Raw genomic sequence first — 20,575 nt, forward strand, 5'->3', positions numbered from 1 at the left:
CCTTGACAGGATCGGCGGCCCTGGCAATCAAGAGACGGCAGCACCAGCCCCTCTCTCTCTCACCGATTTATATTACTATTTATTTTTTTTTGCTCATTTTTCCGTCAAATGTTTCTCAAATTTGGTGGATGTGACTGACATATCTATATCAGCGATCGGGAGTCTCATCATCGCTTGGTTGGATCGTCATGGCGTATGCAATTGAATCAAATGACTCGAAGGATTGGACTTATTCCATTCAAAGGGCACTGGTACCACAGGCAAAGAAAAAGACACTGGCACCAAATTGGTCAAAAGTATTAAAAGCCAGGATTGGACACTGCAGAAGAGTAGCAAATCATTTTTTATATTACCCATCGATAGTGTGCTCGGACTCGCTAGTCGCTTCTGCTTTCAAAACACAGGGTCCGTCATTTGTTTGGATGAAGGAACCATTAAGTTTCCGTCACCCCTGAGAACTTGATTTTTGCATGGCGGGCGAGGTTGTTCTCGCTCGCGTCCTTCGAGTTCGTCGTTTTACTCAAGATGGTGTCTCTGAACAAGAATGAACCAAACACTCCTCGCAAGACATTCGAGGTTTGGGTTTCCCAGAGTTCTCACTTCATGCCGCAAAAGCGGAAAACGTTTGGCTCTGTCTTCTGCTTTCTAAGGTCAAAAGGTTGAAGCTCCTTTTGTCGATACTGACGACGGAGAAAGAGAACTGATTTTGAATTCCTCGTTTGCTCGTGGCTTGGCAGGATGTCTCGTGTGAAAATGGAAGTGGCTACCGACCCGTTTCGATCGATTCTGTGAAAGTGTTTCTCGTGAAGGCCTTGCGCTGTATCGGCTAGAGTAAACCCGTTTCGATCGATTCTGGCTTAGTGATAGAGATAAATGCATGAGAACTGCGAATTAGTGAATACTCAAGAGTTTTGTTATCAAAAAGAGTGTTATGGGATGCTAATCCATCTCTCATGTAAACAAACTCCAGACCTAACCTCTAGTTGTCGCACGTGGGACCAATCAACTCGCACATGTCACTTACGTGCTTTATTTCCAAATGACTTCTTAGATATTTTAGATGTCCAATCGACAGGAGTTAAAAAAATAATTGGTGGCGACTCTTCTCATTTTATAATTTACGGATATGGATGTGGTGCTGTAGCCAACTTGACTCTCAGATTCAGGAAGATCTAGGGACTGATGCACCTTAATACCACAGTTTGCAAGATTTTGAGGCACTACATTAGTATGAGCTCCATTAAAAAAATAGTCGTACGCCATTCTTGATAAAATGTGTTGTTCCGGCACTTTCTCTAATGGCTTAAATAAGAAAATAAACAAGATCATATTCTCACGGATCATCGTAGAAGAGCACAAATTTAGATGCTCTTCTTGTTCTGCTCCACATCAATTATTTCTTTTTGGAAGAAAGAGCTTTATACCTGCGTTATGCATGTGTAATTAATTTTTTAGCTCTGAATATTTGTACTAATTTTCACTATAATCATTCCAATCAATCTTTGTCATAACTTGCTCATGTGGTAGGATGGCTAACAATGACTAACAATGACTAGACCATCATGTTAGCAATCTCCAGTGAAATTAACCGAGAGGAATTATATTAAAATTTTATGTAAAGATTTAGGATTAAATTGACAAAATTTAAAAATTTAAAATTGAACTGATATATGTATAATAAATCTAGAACGAATTGAGTAATTTTTCACTCATTATTGACGGTGGACAATGTCTTCATGACTTGCCCTTACGTAGGGGAAAAGGAGAGCATAATAATAGAGCTGAAGACGAAAATAGAACATTCTAGGGACATTAACAATATGATTAGAATCGATTTTGAACTAATCTAGCTTGCTTTTTTTAATTTCATCTAAAAAAAAATGCACGAGACACTAACAAACACACCAAATTCTAAATAAAATTCCAAATGCTAGACACAAACTCAAAGGATAACGGGAGTCTTTAGGATACAATGTTAATGGACTGAAATTTAGAAAAGCATACTTTGACAAACGACAAGAAAAAAGTTACTGAGGGCAATAGTTGCACTGTCCCTCAATAGGGCCAATTGGGTGATGGGTTGAGAGTTGTCAAGGGTTGTCGGCCCTCTATCTAGGCACAGAGGAACCGGCGGCCTGGCCCTCTTCTCTCTTTCTCTCTCTCACTCAAATTTATCATTTTAATTATTTCTTGCTCTCTTTTTTCCAAAACAAATTTTTTTTTTAATGTAACTAGCTGTGATGTCTGACAGTTCACAACTTGTTCAAGCCATGACCAGTTGAGCAGTTTAGTTGGGAAGTTCAACCTATTATCAACAAATGCAAGGAAAAAATGCAGGCTTTTTCACATGTTTGATAGCCCATTGCTCAGAAATTGGTGTGCTTCTGATTGGGTAACTAAAGCTCATATGAACAACTACTTATTTCTGAATTGGGTTTTATCACCTCCACAAACTTTATGGGACATTTTGTGTGATGACGCCCCTTTACTGCGCGCTTCATCTTATATTACGTAATGAAATACTTTAAATTCAGACCCAAAAAAAAAAAAAACTAGCTGTGATGTCTACCGCCACATTGATAATCGAGAGGAATATGACTCGACTGGACCATTATGTTGTATGTTAATCAAATGAAATTGACCCGAAGGACCAAAATTATCTCATTCTAAAGGCACAACTACCAAATCGGTGGTAAATATCAAACTTCAAGAGTCGGATTGGACACGGTAGAAGAGTACGGAACCATGTTTTTAATATTTTCCTCCTTTGTGGTCCTTGGACTCGCTTCTGTTCTCAAAACATAGAGGCCATTATCCGGTTATATAAGAAACCATGGGTTCTTCCACGGCGGGCGAGGTCGTTCTCGCTCGCCAGCTTTGAAATTGTCGTTTCGATGGTGTCTTTGAACAGGACTGAGCCAAACCAAACCAAACCCTTCTCGCATGGCATTCGAGGTTTGGGTTTTCCAAGAGTGTACTCCGAGAAACGTGCGGTGTCGAAGTCGAACGACATTTGGCTTTATCTTCTGCTTTCGAAAGTCAAAAAGATTGAAAACTCCTTTCGTCGATGATAACGACGGAGGAAGAGAACCCGCTTTTGAATTCTTCCTCGCTCGATCTTAGCAGATATCTCGTGTGAAAATGAACGTGGCCACCGACTTGAAAAGCGGGTGGGAAAAGTTTATCGTGAAGGCCTTCTTGCACCGCATCTGCTGGACTAAACTCGGTTCGGCTAGCCTTTAAGAATCGGCACACTGAAATGATCAAAGCCTTTGATTTTGAATACAGGGGGTCCTATATTGCAATTACAAGGTCGTCCATTTAAAGAATGTTTAAGAGTGTTCCGTTGATTCCACGGTTGAAGCTTTGATTCAACACGCGTAATCGAAGCACTTTATATGCATTCATGAATTGATTGAGCCAAAAGTATGGACACCTCATATCATAAAATTAATTGATTTGATTTCTATATGGTATTAGTTTTCAAGATCGAACCAAAATAATTTTATTTCTAAAGAATTATCTGGTACTACCTGTCTTGAATAGGACTAAACAAGTAAAATTGACGAGACAAGCGATAGTACAAGAAAACTACCCACAACATCACTTAATCTCTATATTAATTTTCACATCTATCTAAAAGTCAAGTTTCAAATTTGGTGTCTACTTTTTCTATGATTAAAACACCCTTATGTTTGTTTCAGTCGACCCCTTCTTTTTTTGACTTCTTCTGTCATGATTCTGAGGATGACAGCACCTGCCGTGTTACTTGTCTACATGCTCCAGCGGTATATCCCCTTCGGAGGCTTTTCTGGCAAGAGCTACGCATGATCAGCTGTGAGAATCATGCTCCTTGGGTTTGTCTAGGTGACTTCAACGACATCCTTTACCCATGGGAGAAGGTGGGCAAAAGACCAGCAGATTTATCCCGTATGTCTTCATTTCGTACTGTCCTAACTGACTGTGCTCTTATGGACATTGAATCGAAAGGCTGTGCCTTCACTTGGCAGAACAATCGAGATGGGGATGAACTTGTTAGAGAACGACTGGACAGGGTTTTATGTACTTTGAACTGGCAATTAAAGTTTCCTTCGGCAGAAGCTTATGCTCTCCCTGCTGTTGCCTCCGATCACAGTCCCTTTCTATTATCTACTATCGCTTCTAAAAAGCGAAGTCAGAGGTTTTTTAAATATGAAGCCTTCTGGAATGAGGACAGAGACTGTCGCAGATCATCGAATCTTCTTGGCATTCGGGTTCGCTAGTGAATTCGAGCCTCTCTACCAAATTACGCCATGTTGCTCATGCTTTGCTTCGGTGGAGTCGTCTCAAATTCAGGAATAACCATACTCGCATCACTGAAATTCAGCAGTAGCTTCTACAAATCACTAACCAGTCTATGCCTCCTTATGACACATCCAAAGTTATGGCTTTGAAAACTGAATTACATAATGCATGGCAGCGCGAAGAACAGTTTTGGGCCATGAGATCTCGAATACATTGGCTGAAATGGGGGGATCGTAATACACGTTTTTTTCACGCAACTACAATCCAGAGGCGACAAAGGAATAAGATAACGATGCTCAGGGACGAAACAGGGGATTGGGTCAGGGATCCTAGTCGGCTTCAGGAGATGACAACTTCTTTCTTCTCATCATTATATACCACAGTCGGAGCTCGCAACTTTAAACCTATTTTAGATCAGTGTCCTACAGTGGTGACGCCAGCCATGAATAACGCTCTAACGTCATTGTTGACCTTGGAAGAGTTGAGACTAGCTACGTTTCAGCTGGGAGCAACCAAAGCTCCTGGTCCTGATGGGCTGACTGGTCTTTTCTATAGGACTCATTGGGATATTATCAAGGATGATTTCTTCAAAGAGGTTTAGCATTTCTTTCTCTCAGGCCGATTCCCTTTAGCCTTAAATAAAACAGTTATTGCTTTGATCCCAAAACTCCCTCACCCTGAGAGTCTTGATCAATTTCGCCCTATTAGTTTATATAATTATGCCTATAAGGTTATCTCTAAAGTGCTTGCAAATAGACTGAAACCTCTGCTACCAATGCTAATTTCTGAGGAACAATCTGCTTTTGTGAGTGGGCGCCAGATACAAGATAATATCTTGCTAGTACAGGAGGTTTTACATCAACTTAGATCTAAAAGGAGGAAGCGCAAATTTCATGCTGTTGTCAAGTTGGATATGCGGAAGGCCTACGATAGAGTTGAATGGGACTTTTTACATGCTTATCTACTTAAGTTAGGCTTTCATCCATTATGGAGTACTCTGGTCATGCAGTGTATCACCACTACATCTTTCTGTATTAACATGAATGGCGATCAGCTTAGGCCATTTCATCCTACCAGGGGCCTTCGCCAAGGAGATCCTCTCTCCCCATACCTTTTTATCCTTCTATCCAATCTATTATCATCTCTTATTCATAATGCACTCGATATGGAGACACTCAAAGGTATTAAACTCAACAGATGGTGCCCAACTCTTTCACACCTTCTTTTCGCAGACGATGCAATTTTCTTTGTAGAAGGATCAGTTCGGGAATGTCAAAATTTATCAAATGTGCTGAATTAGTATTGCTTTGCCACGGGCCAAGAGGTGAACTGCAACAAATCTGGTATATTTTTTAGTAAATCTTGCCCTACTTCTCTACAGGAAAATATGGCTAATGCTATTAGAGTTCCTATATTGCAAAGTTGTGGGAAATATCTTGGTATACCATCTGATTGGGGTAGGTCGAAAAGGGATATGTTCTCTTGGATACTAGCTCGAGTGAATACCAGATTGGAAGGTTGGAAGGAAAACCTTTTCTCAAAGGCGGGGAAAGAGATTATGTTGAAGGCTGTAGTACAATCCATACCACAGTATGCCATGTCCATATTTCGATTACCCATTTCTCTATGTACCTCTATTGAACAAAGAATTGCGAAATTTTGGTGGCAGAATGATAGACAACGAACATGCATACATTGGCGAAATTGGGAGGTACTAAAACAGAGAAAGGCAGCTGGTGGTTTAGAGTTTCGGGATCTCCTCAGTTTTAATTTAGCCATGCTGGGTAAGCAAGCGTGGCGACTACTTCTTTAGCCATCCTCCTTGTGGGGTAAAGTTTTTAAAGGATTATATTTTCCAACCTCACGGTTTGATGAGGCAGAAAAAGGCTCTCGCCCGTCATGGGGCTGGCAGAGCCTTTTGAGTGGACGTGATGCCATTCTTCCCTATGTTTGCTGGTCAGTAGGAGATGGAAGTTCCATCAGAATCAGGGAAGATAGGTGGTTACCTATAGGCAGATTAACAGGACCTCCTCAACGAGAAGAGCCCACTTTAGTGGCTGATCTTATTGATCACTCTACCAGCACATGGAAGTACTCTATACTCCACAGATTTTTTGACTCCCATGTGGTTCACCAGTACGACCCAGATTTGCCATGGATAAACTTATTTGGACTGCTACTTCTAATGGCGACTACACAGTTAAATCAGCATATCACAATATCAATCATTCAGCAAAGCTTAAACTCAATAGCGCGCCCTCAACCTCACATCAACATTCATCTTTACTATGGCACAAATTGTGGAAAATGCACACTGCTCCTAAGGTACGACACTTCTTGTGGTTACTATGTCAAAATAGTTTAGCAACAAAAGCTAATCTGCATCATAGACATATCATTGACAATCCAAAATGCCCTATTTGTGATCAAGACACCCCGGAAACCTTGGAACACTTATTCTTGTTCTGTCCCTGGGTTTTGCGTGTTTGGAGTAATCCTCAGATCAACCTCCCCATTCAAACTCAACATATAAGGAATATCACAACTTGGATCATAGAGCAAGCCGGTGATCAGAAACCCTTACACAGTCCGGTGATCGCCACATCCTTTGGCACATCCGGAAGGCTCGAAATGCATTTATTTTTGGACGAAAACATCCGATCCGCATCGTGTGGCTGAAGAAGCAATGCTTCAATCTCGTGTGGATTAGTTCTCTTTTGTTGCTCGTTCTTCCACCTGCAAAGCTGCTTTGTTTCAGCATCACGGAACTATATGGAGACCCCCAGATCCGGGGGTTTTAAAGGTCAATATCTATGGATCTTATCAACTGGGAAGCAGGGAAGGGACTATGGCTTATGTGTGTCGTGATTCGCACGGACAACTTACCGGTGGCTTCTCGGATAGCTTTGCTGCCTTCTCGGCTCGCGGCGGAGATCCATGCTTGCTTGCTTGCTCTCCGTCATTTGATTGATCAAGACCTCTCTCATGTTGCGCTGACTCTTGAATCGGATTGCCAAACCCTCATCGAGACACTGAAGGGTCAGCGCTCGCCGCCATGGCAAGAACGAAGCCTCTTCTCCGAAGCTGCCTTCCTGCTTTCGTTTTTTCCCAACATTTCCCTAGCCTTTTGTCATCGTGAGGCAAATGTTGCCGCTGAGCCCAGGCTGCGAAGGCCCATAGGGTTAATTCCAAGCGAAGTAACTGGGCTGTTTTCCCCCTCATCCTCTTTTAGATCTTATTTACGCTGATGCGATAGCCGCTTATAATCGGTTTGGTCCTTATATATAATAGGTTTTGTTTGAAAAAAAAAAAAAAAACACCCCTATGTCGTCTTATCTCATCTCAAATCTATATAAACTAGTGAGCATAACATTATATATCATTACTAATATCTCTGGACGATAACATAATAAATATATTCTTTTTATGAGTACATATCCTCCCATTTGCTAACTGATCTTTGTATCCTTTTCTAAAAGTTATCCAAATCCATCTTGAATAGGCCCTGTACATAGTGCATGCGAAGGAGATGGTGCTATATAAGATTGCATATTGCGTGTCCGATGTCCAATCCGAAAAAGCGCTACACTGTTAAAAGGTTCATAATGAGAGCTTTTGATAAACCATGGAGTAAATGATAAAACTGCGGACCCGAAATTTTGACCTAAGTACGGCTTATAAGCTTTGCTCTAAGAAATGGGTGTCAACTTGATGGCTTAATACTTCTAAAAACCATTCAGAGGTTTGAACAGTTTTTTCAAATCGACACTTGAAAGTATGGTTGTGGGCACCGGGACCATGTTCTGATATATAGAAAGTTCAACTAGCGATAATTTTCTCATCCAATCCAATGTCCAATTTACCTAATTTTTGTCGCATTGAACAATTGTGACTTCCAGTTTCATGAAGTGCATTAAAAAAGAATCACAACCTCTCCAACACTGCGAAAAATAGGTGACTAGTACTGAATGGTCAAAATTTGATTGTTAGATTAGGATGACAAAATCGTATAAGAAGACTAATTTCGATGGGTAGAACCCATTTATTAAGTTGAATGTTCGTTTTGTGCCTCGTAGTTTGCTGCTCATACAGCGGTCAACTTTCGGTCAATCCCGGTTCAATTGATTAATTTTTTGTTAAAATTTTAGGAGATGTCATTATCCCAGATAAAAAAATTAAAAGTTAGAAATTATGATTTCTTTTCCTTGCTTTTTACATTTTATATTTGGTGTTGACGTTTCAATATGAACGTTTTGAGACTCCTGGTGCCCCAAGCGTCCTCGGCGACGGTTTTGCTTCTTTGACATTTTTACCTTCGCCTTTGACAAGTATGTCACTTAATGAACGAACTTCTCTTTTATCCGCTCGTCAATCGTTTCACTAAAATATTCTAGTCGTGTCTAGTATTGGGGCTTCAACGTAGGAAAAATTGTCCATAAAATCCTAAACCTATTACATTTTTATCAATTTCGTCTTAAACTTTTCAATTTTGCTAATTTAATCCTAAGTTTTTTTTTTTTTTTTTTTGCCAATTTGAGTCTATCCAATTAATTTTGGCTGAAAATTACTAATGTGATCGGTCGATGCTAATGTGATGCTTTTCAATAATTTTTATACATGTTTAATGTTTAATGTTTTATTATTATTATTATTATTATTATTATTATTATTATTATTATTATTATTATTATTATTATTTTACTTTTCTTTTCTTTTTTTCTTGGGTTTGGGGTTAGGGTTGGCAAAGGTTATTGATTGACCCTCATCAGCTCTGGGTGAGGACATTGCCATACTTACCAACCCTGGGCAAGGGTTGCAACGCCCTCGCTAACGAAAGCAAGGGCTCACGAGCATTTGCCTAGAATTGGCGAGGGTTATGCCTTCGTCGGATCTGGCCAAGGGAGGGCTTGCTAGCCTTGTTAACCCTAGGTGAGGGCCTCTAGTGAGGTCACCACTCTCGCTTGGCTAAATTCGGTTGCCATTCTCACTTGGCCAGATCCTATTGCCACTCTTGCCTAGCCAAATCTAGCGAAGGCGTCATGCCTTAGCCAATTTTGGGCGAGGGCTTGTGACCCCTCACTTTCATTAGCGAGGTCGGCTAGCAACCCTCAAAAAAGAAGAGAAAATTAAAAAAAATAAAAATATATTAAAAATTCAAAAAAAAAAATCATTAAAAGAGCCACATCAATGCTAGCTGACCATGTTAGCAATTTCCGGCTAAAATTGGTTGCGTGAACTCAATTAGTAATAAGTGAAAATATTTATGACTGAATTGGTAAAAGTGTAATAGGTTTATGACTTTTTGGACAATTTTCTCGTTGAATGTATTATGGCATAAGTAATCAATAAGGACCTAAACATGCATATACATACTTGGGCTCTTAAGTTCATGGGCACGTACATGAGATCCACCTTTAAGTATAAATAACATACACTCAAAATGTCGTAAGTATGAAGCTTCAAATGAATGCACATCATCGATCGGCCTCATATTTCGATGGATACCATCTGATTTGAATGATTGGGAAATCTAAAGATATAGATACAAGGATGACTTTTAGTTTTAAGTTCATTCATTTATTATTGTGATTATATTTTGCCATAGATTAAATAAGGGAATGCTTCCAAAACTATCTTTAATTTTGTGCACCCATATCAATTTACATCTCATATTTTGAAAACTATAATTTATAGCTTTAAAATTATCCGAAAATTTATAAGATAATATTGGCCCCTCATCATTAAGAAACCACAAAAGATCCTAAACACTGACATTTCACTCTCCTCATGTCCCGATAGCCAAATCCGAGACCAACACCTATGGTCTCACTTATATCCATACGAATTCTAGTCTTTTCCATTTCCTTTGGCCTTCCTTTCCTAATTGAGCAAATTCACCTAACTGCCGAATTATTTACAAAGGGGAACCAAATAGTCTCCTCTTTTATGTGTGTGTCTATATATATATATATATATATATATATATATATATATATATATATATATATATACATTTTGTCTCCTCTAATATTCAACTAGCACCAAACCAGCGCTACGCGAGTGTTCATGGTACTCCAATAGTTACTATATGAAAAAATAATTTTGGTTTTCTTTTGAAACTATGCGGAAAATTATGGATTATGAAGAGAAATAATAGCTAAAGGACTAATGACTTCCGCACTAAAAAGAATGTGAAGTGGATATTTCATGTTGAAATTGCTCATTTGTCCTTCACTTTACTTATGATAATCATGCATTAAAGGCCATGCTAGTTGCGTTATAAGTCTATCAATCAAATACGCAAGTCGACTTCATCGAAAAGCCTCGCGTGCTTGAGCCCTTCCTTTTTTTTTTTTTTTTTTTTTTTGGTAACCTGAGCCCTTCTTTTGTTGCTTCTTTCACGGTTGAAAAAAAAAGAAATCCTTTTCTCTTTACTGTTTATAAGTACTTTTTATTAAGGATGTCAAAAAAAAAAAAAACCTCTGAATTGAGTAAAGAATTTCGATCTTTGTGGGTGGGATTTTCTTTCAATTCTGATAGTAAGTAAAATAACGGTTCCTGATTATTCGATTTGGTTTCGGTTCATAATCCTGAACCAACCTGAAACACGTTATTGTGACAAATTGAGTGTCATTCCTCCCTGTTAGCATTTGTCCACTTCTGGCTTCTGGCACTGAATTATTCTTCAAGATGAGCAAAAGCAAACATTTCACGTGCTAAACATGGTCCTTTGTCTGCGTATTTGCAATGCATCTGCTGTCGGCGTTGGTGAAGTTGTACGAATTGAAGGAATCGTTTGACCATTTGTCATAGATGGTCCAGCCGAGATAACAAGGAATGAGACATTAGAATTTCACTGAAATGCATCAGCGAACCGTGTGAAGAAACTACGAGGAAGTTTCAAGTTTTTTTTGCATTCTCGATAGAGCAAGGACGTGCTTTGAAGACGACAAACTTTTCAAACCATGTGTCGGATATCATCACCCCATTTCCGCCGTCCCTCATTTGGTGGTCCAAAGAATGATACGGAAGTTACCTTGACTTGCATTGAAAACGTGGGAAAGTCATTGGACCGTGTGCATCATCCCCGCTAAAATTTGGGTTGAGATAATCATGATGGCCACGCGGTTCAAAAAGAATTTAGAAATAAAAATTGAAAACTTGATAGCCCGACAACTAGATTCGAACCCCTTTTTTTCTCCGGTTCGGATTCTACGCAGGTTGGGTCACAAGATACTATATAGCCATGCCCCTTGTGTCGGGATCAGATTGGGTTGAATACTAGTATCTGTTTCTAATCAAAGTTTGCCCGATTATTTGTAGAGAAATGTCATTCAAATTTCTGATTCCTCCTCTTCCTCCGTTATCAAGTTTATTGGGGCTATCTCACATCAGCTGTGAAAAGGATTGGTGATTGATTGATAAATGTGAGGAAAAATCTTATCCCTTAAATTAGCTTTTAGGGTGGAGATGGAAATTTCATTTCATTTGCTTAGAAAGAGACACTAAAATAGAGCAATTGGAACCACCCGCCGCGGTGGCTCAGTTGGGTAGGCGTTAGACTTCTATCGAGGAAGTCTAGTGTTTGAAGCTTTTGCAACTTGCGTTGCAGGAAGGCTAGCTTTGAGACTCTTGGCGATTTACCTGGTGGCACGTGTGTGGTGGTTAGCACGTGTTGCCCCTAGTAGTTTACCTCCGGCTGCCGGCCGTGCGGGGTTCCCTGGATCACAAAAAAAAAAAAAATAGAGCAATTGGATTTGTTATAATATGCCTAATTTCATTTTATTTGCTTAGAAAGAGACACTAAAGTAGAGCAATGAATTTATTATAATATATCTCTAGCCGGAGCGATAAATAAAAAAGGAGGAAAAAGGAAATACGTAGGAAGTTCACTTCCATAATGGGCAAGAGTCGGTGGCCAAGAAAAGTAAAACAAAATAAACGGAAAAGGAGAGAAGAGGAAAGTCCAGTTGGACTTCGGTTGACCGAATATATGGATTTCATAAACCACAATTTCGGCCACTGAACGGCCTATTTTGGCTACATATAATAGATTCCTCGTTAATATTGTTGAGGCGTGGTTTCATCGAGTGCTTGGCAAGTGTTTACCTTGGTCGTGAAAAATTCTTGTGGTTAAAATTTGTGTATAATTATTTTGTAAACTTGAGAGATTATTTTATAAAAAATCGTAGACTGTAAAAATTATTAGATGTAATTGAAAACTGAGAAATATTGAAAGTATTTGAGTGACTAAAATATGATTATAATTCTTGTTGTACTACTTGATTTATAGTGAAGTTGTTTGCTACTCTCCTATGAACATAAATTTTTATAATCGAATCACGTAAATTTAGTATCCGATTTATTTCTTTATTCTATCTATTTTATCATTCAATCCCTTGCTTTTATAACGGGATTCACAATGCAAAAATCACATAAATTGAATAGAAACGGTAGCGTAGGGTATAGAGTTTCCATGGGGTAGGGAAGTGCTCTTCAAAACGAGAGAATTGAAACAGCAAAAAGGAGTTCTCATTCTTTATTTGTCTCCTCTTACATTAAACACAGCACTAAATCCGCGTTAAAGTCCGTTCATGACCCTCCAACAATTACTATGTGAAAAAAAAAAAAAAAAATTGCTTTATTTCTTTGAAAAATGTGCGAAAAATCATGGATCATGAAGAGATAATATAGTTAAAGGACTAATAACTTCCATACTTACAAGAATATTTGAGAAGTCGTGAAAAGTACAAGATATTTGATATATTGAAATTTCTTTATTTGTCCTTGACTTTACTTATTCTAATGATGCGTTATAGGTCACATCAATGATTTGAAAGGAGAGATCACCAAAAATCTCTTGAAATTTCTTTATTTGTCCTTCACTTCACTTAGTCTAATGATGCGTTATAGGTCACATCAATGATTTGAAAGGAGAGATCACCAAAAATCTCTCTTTTTACACAGTAGTATGGATAAAGGCTATAAGTCTCGTTCCACTCAGTTTGCTCGTGTTCTTTTTGGATGAAAGTTTTCTGCACCGAATTTTTGTATAGTTGACTTTTTCTCTTATTATTATTACCTTTACCGAAAAAAGAGAAGAAGACTATAAGCCTCATAGATGAAAAGTTGCAATGTAAGTCCATCAATTTGAATATACAAGTCAGACTTCATCTAAAAGTCGCCCCCTCATGCCCTTCTTCAGTTGTTTCTTTTACACTCGATGATTTGCGAGGATTTTTTAAAAAAAATAATTGCTCGAATTGAAACTCGAACCAAATCGAATCGAATCATAAATATAAGATTGAGTTTCCTTTTGCTTTGATAGTAAGTAAAACAATGGGCTCCTTACGGTTCGTTTCAGTTGTGGATTCAGTTCGGAAACCCGAATTGATGGGAAACACATCATGGAGCCAAAAAAACGCATGTCATTTTTCCAATATTTTCTTTTCCCATTTTAATTTTGAGCCAAGTACTTCTCCAGTTTAGCATTTGTCCACTTCTGGCTTGTGGCTCTGAATGATTTCTGCAAGATGAAGTGAAGCAATCATTTCACGCGCTGAACTTGTCCCTTGTGTTGTTTCTTATGCATGTGCTGTCGGCTCAGCCGGAGGTATAAGGATTGAAGAGAATATCTGGCTATTCGTCATAGATGGTGGACCGACATAACACGGAAAATGAAACTTTTAAGGGAAAATTCATCGGCCAAGAGTGAAGAAATTACGAGGAAGTTTCCAATTCTGTTCTGCGTTTGGATTGAGCAAGGACGGGACAGGAGCTTCAAAGGACGACAAACTTGTCATCCCATTTTCTCCGTGCATTATTTGGTGCAATTCCAAGCCGAAAGACAGAATTTACATCTGAGTTGAACATGTGAAATTGTTATTAAAAGGTATATTAATTGCTAAAATTTGGGTCGACACAAATAAAGATGGTAATGTAGGTAACCTGATAACTTGATACGACTAGATCTAAACATTATTTTCCCCAATTTAAGTTCTATGCGGATCGAGTCACCAAAATTTATACCCTAGTTTGGATTAGATTGGGTGAGGTCCGATCGGATATTAATGAGACCCGAATCAATTTATTTATGCTCTCAGAATTGACAAAATGCTTAAGTATTTTCACATTAATGATTTTCTATAATAATGGTGTCACGTGATTTGATAGATATCTTTAAATTCTTATGTAACTTACATATTTGGGTTTCATTCGTAGTTGATGTTGGCGAAGGTGCACTATAATGTTGGCGAAGGTGCACTATCCTGTAAGTACTTTCCACTATGACTATGGAATCGGCCGAAGATAATAGATGACGCGTCATAGTACTCATTTTGTCCTATGGTATTATATTTTATTCGAAAATTCAACTCAAAAAGATTTATATAAAACTCATAAATTAGCAACGTTGGAAACATTTTTTTCCACATGTGTGTAAAGGATACATAGAATTTGACAAATATAGGGTCACGCATGATGTGCAAATTAAAAAAATCTAATCCAAATAAAGAACATACAAGAACTCCGTAGATGAATGACATGAGATATTTTTACACATATCAATTTAGTAAAAATATTTACATTCTGTTTAATTTGCATGACGTCGTTTTTTATATTTTTTTGACAATACGCGCAAGTCTTTTTCTTCACCGTTTTGGGATATCCTCTTTCTCGTATTCCTTTATGTCGTATTCTCGAAACTCCATGCAAGACGCGGGAGCTCGTCCCATACCATACGTACAGCAAAAAGCGTAGACAAAAGCAGTCTTTTTCACTTTGGTGCTATTTCGGTCGCCTCATCTGTGGTTTAGTCCAAATAAAAACTGGGTTTCACATTTCTTCATGGAAACTGAAAGTGCACATTAGTTTTTCCATTTTGACTGGACAATATAAGAATTTTCTTATCAACAGCATGGACTGAAAATTCCAAACCAAGAAAGGAAAATCCGCAACCCCTCGGAGGCTAAATCCCCAATCAAAATGTGCTCGTGACATGAATGAAAGGACGACTTCGGAGTTGCGATTTCTACGTGAGCCCGAATCGCCGTCGTTTCAGACCGGCTTCCCGGCGGCTACCCCTCCGGCTTCCGTCGGCACTGACGTCGCTGGCACTCACCCACGATCCAATCCACGTGATCGTGAGGGCCCACGGATTCGCACCGAGACTCGCGTCCAACGCGGTGTACCCGATAGTTATCTCCCACCACGCACGTACGCACGCTCTGATGTCCGTCCGTTACATCGCAGTCGGCAGGCCGGTTTATATAATTACCCCCCCGATAACCATCTCCCCAGATACTTCACCAATTCCCATCCCCCTCCTCCTCCTCCTCTTCCTCTTCTGACCTCATCTCTCTTTCTCTCTCTCTCTCTTATCTCTCTAGTTCACTATCTCCTGTCGTAAGCCAGTCTGCACGATTCCTCTTCCTAGCAGGCCGAGTCCCGATGGGCGAGGTGGGTTCTCTTTGCTCTTCCCCGTTTGTTGCCGGGCCCTGTTCTGGCTCTGATTCTCTCTCTTGATTCCCGCTTTCGATTGTCCTCTGTCAATTTATTGGCAAAACATGAAACGGGAAGAGGAAGGAAGGGAGAGAGAGAGAGGGAGAGAGAGAGAGAGGGAGACGCGGGTTGGGATTTTTGAATTTCGTTGTCTCGATGAAGTTCCCTTCTTGAGTTCTGACCCCCGTGATTTCTCGGTGATTGTTTTTGCAGAAAAAGGACGGCGGCGAGGATAAGAAGGCCGCGGAGGCCGGCGGCCCCGCCACCGTCGTGCTGAAGGGGGACTTGCATTGCGAGGGATGCGCCAAGAAAGTCAAGCGAGTTGTCAAGGGTGTCGAGGGTAATCTCTCGTAATCTATCATCTTCCCTGGCAAAAAGAAAACCATTTACCGTTGTTTTGTTGAGAATTTGTATACGAAATCGTCCTGCGTAAGGGAATTTTTTCGGATCTTCCGTTTGTCGGTTTCCTCCGGCGGTTTCTTGATTTTATTCGCTGCAATTAATGTGAAACGGGTCTTGTTAATTTTGTAAATTATATTTAAATATCTAATATTTTTCATTCTATTTATCAAAACAAAAAGTTCACCACTCGTACCACTAAATCTTTTCCTTTTAATATTTTGAAATGATTTTCTTTTTCATTTAGTATGATTAAATAAGTTGTGATGACTCCCTGTTAACACCACCCAGATGTAAAAAATCAATGTTTCTTCCAATGAATTTCCTTTCTATTAATAAATTCGTCAGAGAGCTTTCGAACCTAAACTTCAGCGGACACATTTGGTTGTTGGAGTGCGATAAAAAAAACAATCGACATCTCATCCCGATAGTAACAAGACCACCCATCAGCCGATTGGTCGTTACTCGGAATCTGGCGACGTGAGCTGCACCCTAGAACGACGTCGCCACTTTCGCGGATGGTTCCCCCGGGAACCGGAAACCTCTCCGAGTGATTTGAGCGGGATTGTCCCTGTTTTGGCGCAGGTGTTGAAGACGTGAAGGTCGATTTCGGGGCCAACAAGGTAGTGGCCATCGGGAAGGTGGACCCCGCCAAGCTGCGCGAGCGCTTGGAGGAGAGGACCAGAAGAAGTTCGAGCTCGTCTCTCACTCCGCTTCTCCCGCACCGCCGGCGCAGCCCAAGAAGGAGGGCGGCGGCGGCGAGAAGACAGCGGAGAGCAAGAAAGCCGATGAGGGCAAGAAAGCCGATGCCGATGAGGGCAAGAAAGCCGACGAGGGCAAGAAGAAGAAGGTGGAAGACGAGAAGCCCAAAGAGGTCATTTACTGTAATTTCATCTTAAAGCGAATTAGCGTACATGTTTATCAGGATTATCGAAACTGACGGGCATTTTCTTGGTGTTTTCACAGAGCACGGTGGTGCTGAAGATCAGCTTGCACTGTGCCGGGTGCGTCAAGAAGATAAAGAGTGCCTCGCGCAAGGTCAAAGGTTCGTACTTAGCAAAACTCATTCCCTAATAAAATTATTTGATGACGCGATCAATCACGCTTAATTTCGGAGAGATTAGTTTAGTGGTTAGACACCGGCTCTAGAAACGTGTTCCACTGTCAAATCGTGATTTCCCTTTTTCCTCTATTTTGGGCCGGTCCGAAAGTCAAATCTGGAGCCTCATGAGTGGAAAAATTCCGTTAGTTCTATGAATGCGCTGAATAAATTTTTATGCCGTCATTTTACCTAGCAAAACATCCATGGGCAATAAGGTAAATTTGTCTAAATCGAGAGACGACGTCTTTTTGTTTTTGTTTTTGTAGGAGTAAATTCGGTGACCGTAGACGTCCCCAAAGATTTGGTCACACTGACGGGCACGATGGAGGTGAATGGGCTTGCACCGCTCCTTCAAGAGAAGCTCAAGCGGAGCGTGGAAGTGATCCCACCCAAGAAAGAAGAAGCTGCTGCCGACAAGAAGAAGGACAAGCCCGCCGCTGGTGGCGGAGGTGGAGAGAAGGATAGCGGCGACGGTGGAAAGAAGAAGGAAGAAGGCAACGTAGTCAACGTGGATGTGAAGAAAATGGAATACGGTGGATATCCGGCGCCGCCGATGATGTCATATCCGCCGTATTGGAATTACGCTCCGACGTATGGTGCCGGGCCCCCGGCATATGGTGCCGGGCCTAGCTACGCCGTGCAGCCTTATCAGAATCACCACATGGAGCCATATCACCCCGGAGGAGGATACCCGGGTCAAGCATATGCGACGCCGTACCCCAACGACGGGTACGTGGTGGATCACCGCGCGTTCAGCGACGAGAATCCTAATGCATGTTCCGTCATGTGAGCACGAGCGAGAGGGAGGAACCATGGCTTTTGGGGAGACGAGAGCGAGATCGTTGGCAATTGGGACGATTACTGTAGAAACGAAAGTTACGAGGGGTGAAGATGTAAATATGGGAAAAATGTCGTTGGGGGAACACGACAAGAGGAAGTAGCGAGTTTCGTTTCGGCTTTTAGGAAGCGACCGATCGACGGACCTGTTTTCGTTGTTAGGGTCGATGCATAGTTTTTCTCTTTCAGCGCTCTTGGCGGAAATTGGTTTAGTTAGCTGATTTTGATGTCATAATAAAAGATAAAACTAATAGTTTTATCTAGCGCAATGTACGTCAGAGATTACATATTCCCTTTCCTAAAATTCATGTTCATGTTATTTTCAGAACGAAACATCCTTCTTTGTCGTTCACTGGACAAGACCTCTAATTTCACATCAACAGCAAGTTACTGAAAATGTTTAATGCCATGATAGAATCAGTTCTGTAACAGGCGCAATAAAGTGCATTAAAAAAAAAAAAGAGTAATACATGAGTTGGCGAGTAACTGCAAATACCTTGAGAATAAGGAGCAATGAATGGTGATAAATAGCATAAGACCTGTTTTGTATATGGCAAATGACCTTCATTACATAGTGAAAATAGAAAAAAAAAAAAAAACGTAAAAGCTTAAAATCTGTCTATGAAATTCATGAACCTATAGAGGAAGATAAAGCATTAGAATCATGGCCCTCCAAGCGATGTGCATTTCTACAGGGTTACTTCTTAGTAACCTTTTTTTTTTATATACAATTTGATTAACTTCTTTCCTAACTCCCTGAGAAAGTTGCATTCCCGATACCTCCTTGATAAAGAGATGACCTGAACCACTAGACAATGAGGCAATACTTGCTCGATCGCCATTCTGTCATGCCTTACTCATGTTGAAGCAAGGACGGATTTTTGAAATTGTCAATATAATGAAATGGTCTAATTAGACCTGAAATATCTTTTTATCTTTATAAGTTTTTGAATTCCTCCCTTGTATTTCTGAATTATTCATTTGAATCGCCATTCTATAAATGAATCTTTTTTGAATTTCATAAAATAGCATGCATATTCAAATGATTCATATTCATTTAATTTTAGTTAAAACTGAGAATAAGAAACACAAGCATTTTTTAATGAGATGAAAATAAATAAAGTAACAAAGAAAAAAAATTCAATACAAGTAAGGGACCGAAGTAATAATTTTTATATAAAGTAGTTGAACATTTTGTTCGTCAAATACCTCAGTTACGCCAATGAAATGCTAAAGCAACGTCGATTGAAATATTAAGAATTATTATTGTTATCATAATTAATACAGTTATTTTATTCTAGTTATTATTAGGTTTCCCAAGAGCGAGGAGATTTTCACAAACACGTTTGCTCTCATCATACGCAAAAAATCTTTTTCCCATAACTAATCATTGACACATGTTATCAGATCAACAATGTATATGAATGAAAAGTTAAATGTGACATGATAATACAAATCCCAGTTGAATTTATGCCGATGATCTAATTGCATGTGAGGTTCAAGAAGCCAATCCCCCTTGCGTAACACGACTATCCAAGTTCAAAGTTTATTTCGATTCCCATATAAATGTTAGTGCGCAACAAACACTTAGAAATATTATACGAATAGTTACTTGTGTGGCATGACATTTTATATAGACATTGTGAAAAAAAAAAAATGAACTTAAAGATAACGCGAAACAGCTGGAAATTGATCTCTCGAAGAACCATTAAAATTTCCATCACATATCGTCCCCCTAAAAGTCAGTCTCTGGTCCGACCCTTGTTAGAAGTTAAGATCGGTCTTCAAATGACGTATTCAAATATATTTGTTTTAGATTAAAAGTTGCTTTTCCCCCTCAAATAACAAATACAGGGAGAATTTTGAGTTTAACCTCCTCTTGCGACCTATATTTTAAAACCACAGTTGTCTTTGCACCCTCACTTTTCTGATTAGGAACCAGCCTGCATCTCACGATAAACAAGAATCTAGAAATATTAACCAAATTGTCCTTTTCTTCCTCGAAAATGCTCCGACATCTTGTGCATGTCCAAACGCCTAGAATCCCTTGACACATTGTCTAAACCCTTGCTCACCCTTTGCCGCCAGCGCTGGACCGCTTGTCGCTCGTACCGCTGCGGCGCTGCCCTACTCAATTCTAACGCTAGGGTCAATGAGGACCACGGCAACCTCAGATCGATCTAAGGTCATTGATGACCACGACAAGGATATGGCGGTCGTCCGAGTACTGAGAGAGAGAGAGAGAGAGAGAGAGAGAGAGAGAGAGAGAGAGAGAGGGAGGGAGCGACGCTTGAAGGCGGTTGGCTGGTGGCCGACGAGGACAACAAAAGGAGGTGGTGGAGATTGGGGTTTAACTGTGAGGGGGTTGGGATAAGGTATTTGAGGATTTTGTGAGGGTTTCTTGAGGGTCCTTTTTTGGAGATGAGCAATTTGATCTTTTCAATCATGGACTTC

General features: G+C 40.0%; 1 protein-coding gene across 1 annotated transcript; it reads left to right on the forward strand.

The window, feature by feature from the left end:
• Positions 1 to 15,571: 15,571 nt before the first annotated feature.
• Positions 15,572 to 18,454, forward strand: LOC104426341 (heavy metal-associated isoprenylated plant protein 6). Its single transcript, XM_039305338.1, has 5 exons — positions 15,572 to 15,741; positions 15,997 to 16,123; positions 16,768 to 17,066; positions 17,149 to 17,227; positions 17,551 to 18,454. The coding sequence occupies exons 1-5, from the start codon at positions 15,733 to 15,735 to the stop codon at positions 18,072 to 18,074; spliced, it is 1,038 nt and encodes a 345-aa protein (XP_039161272.1). The 5' UTR covers positions 15,572 to 15,732; the 3' UTR covers positions 18,075 to 18,454.
• Positions 18,455 to 20,575: the final 2,121 nt, after the last annotated feature.

This window comes from Eucalyptus grandis, chromosome 11 (genome assembly GCF_016545825.1).
Source record: "Eucalyptus grandis isolate ANBG69807.140 chromosome 11, ASM1654582v1, whole genome shotgun sequence".
Classification (NCBI taxonomy): Eukaryota; Viridiplantae; Streptophyta; class Magnoliopsida; order Myrtales; family Myrtaceae; genus Eucalyptus; species Eucalyptus grandis.

Excerpts from the sequence above, each read along its gene's own strand:
- LOC104426341 (XM_039305338.1), top strand. Across the intron at positions 17,067-17,148 it reads GCCCAAAGAGGTCATTTACT|AGCACGGTGGTGCTGAAGAT; the intron begins GTAATTTCATCT and ends GTGTTTTCACAG. Across the intron at positions 17,228-17,550 it reads TGCCTCGCGCAAGGTCAAAG|GAGTAAATTCGGTGACCGTA; the intron begins GTTCGTACTTAG and ends TTGTTTTTGTAG.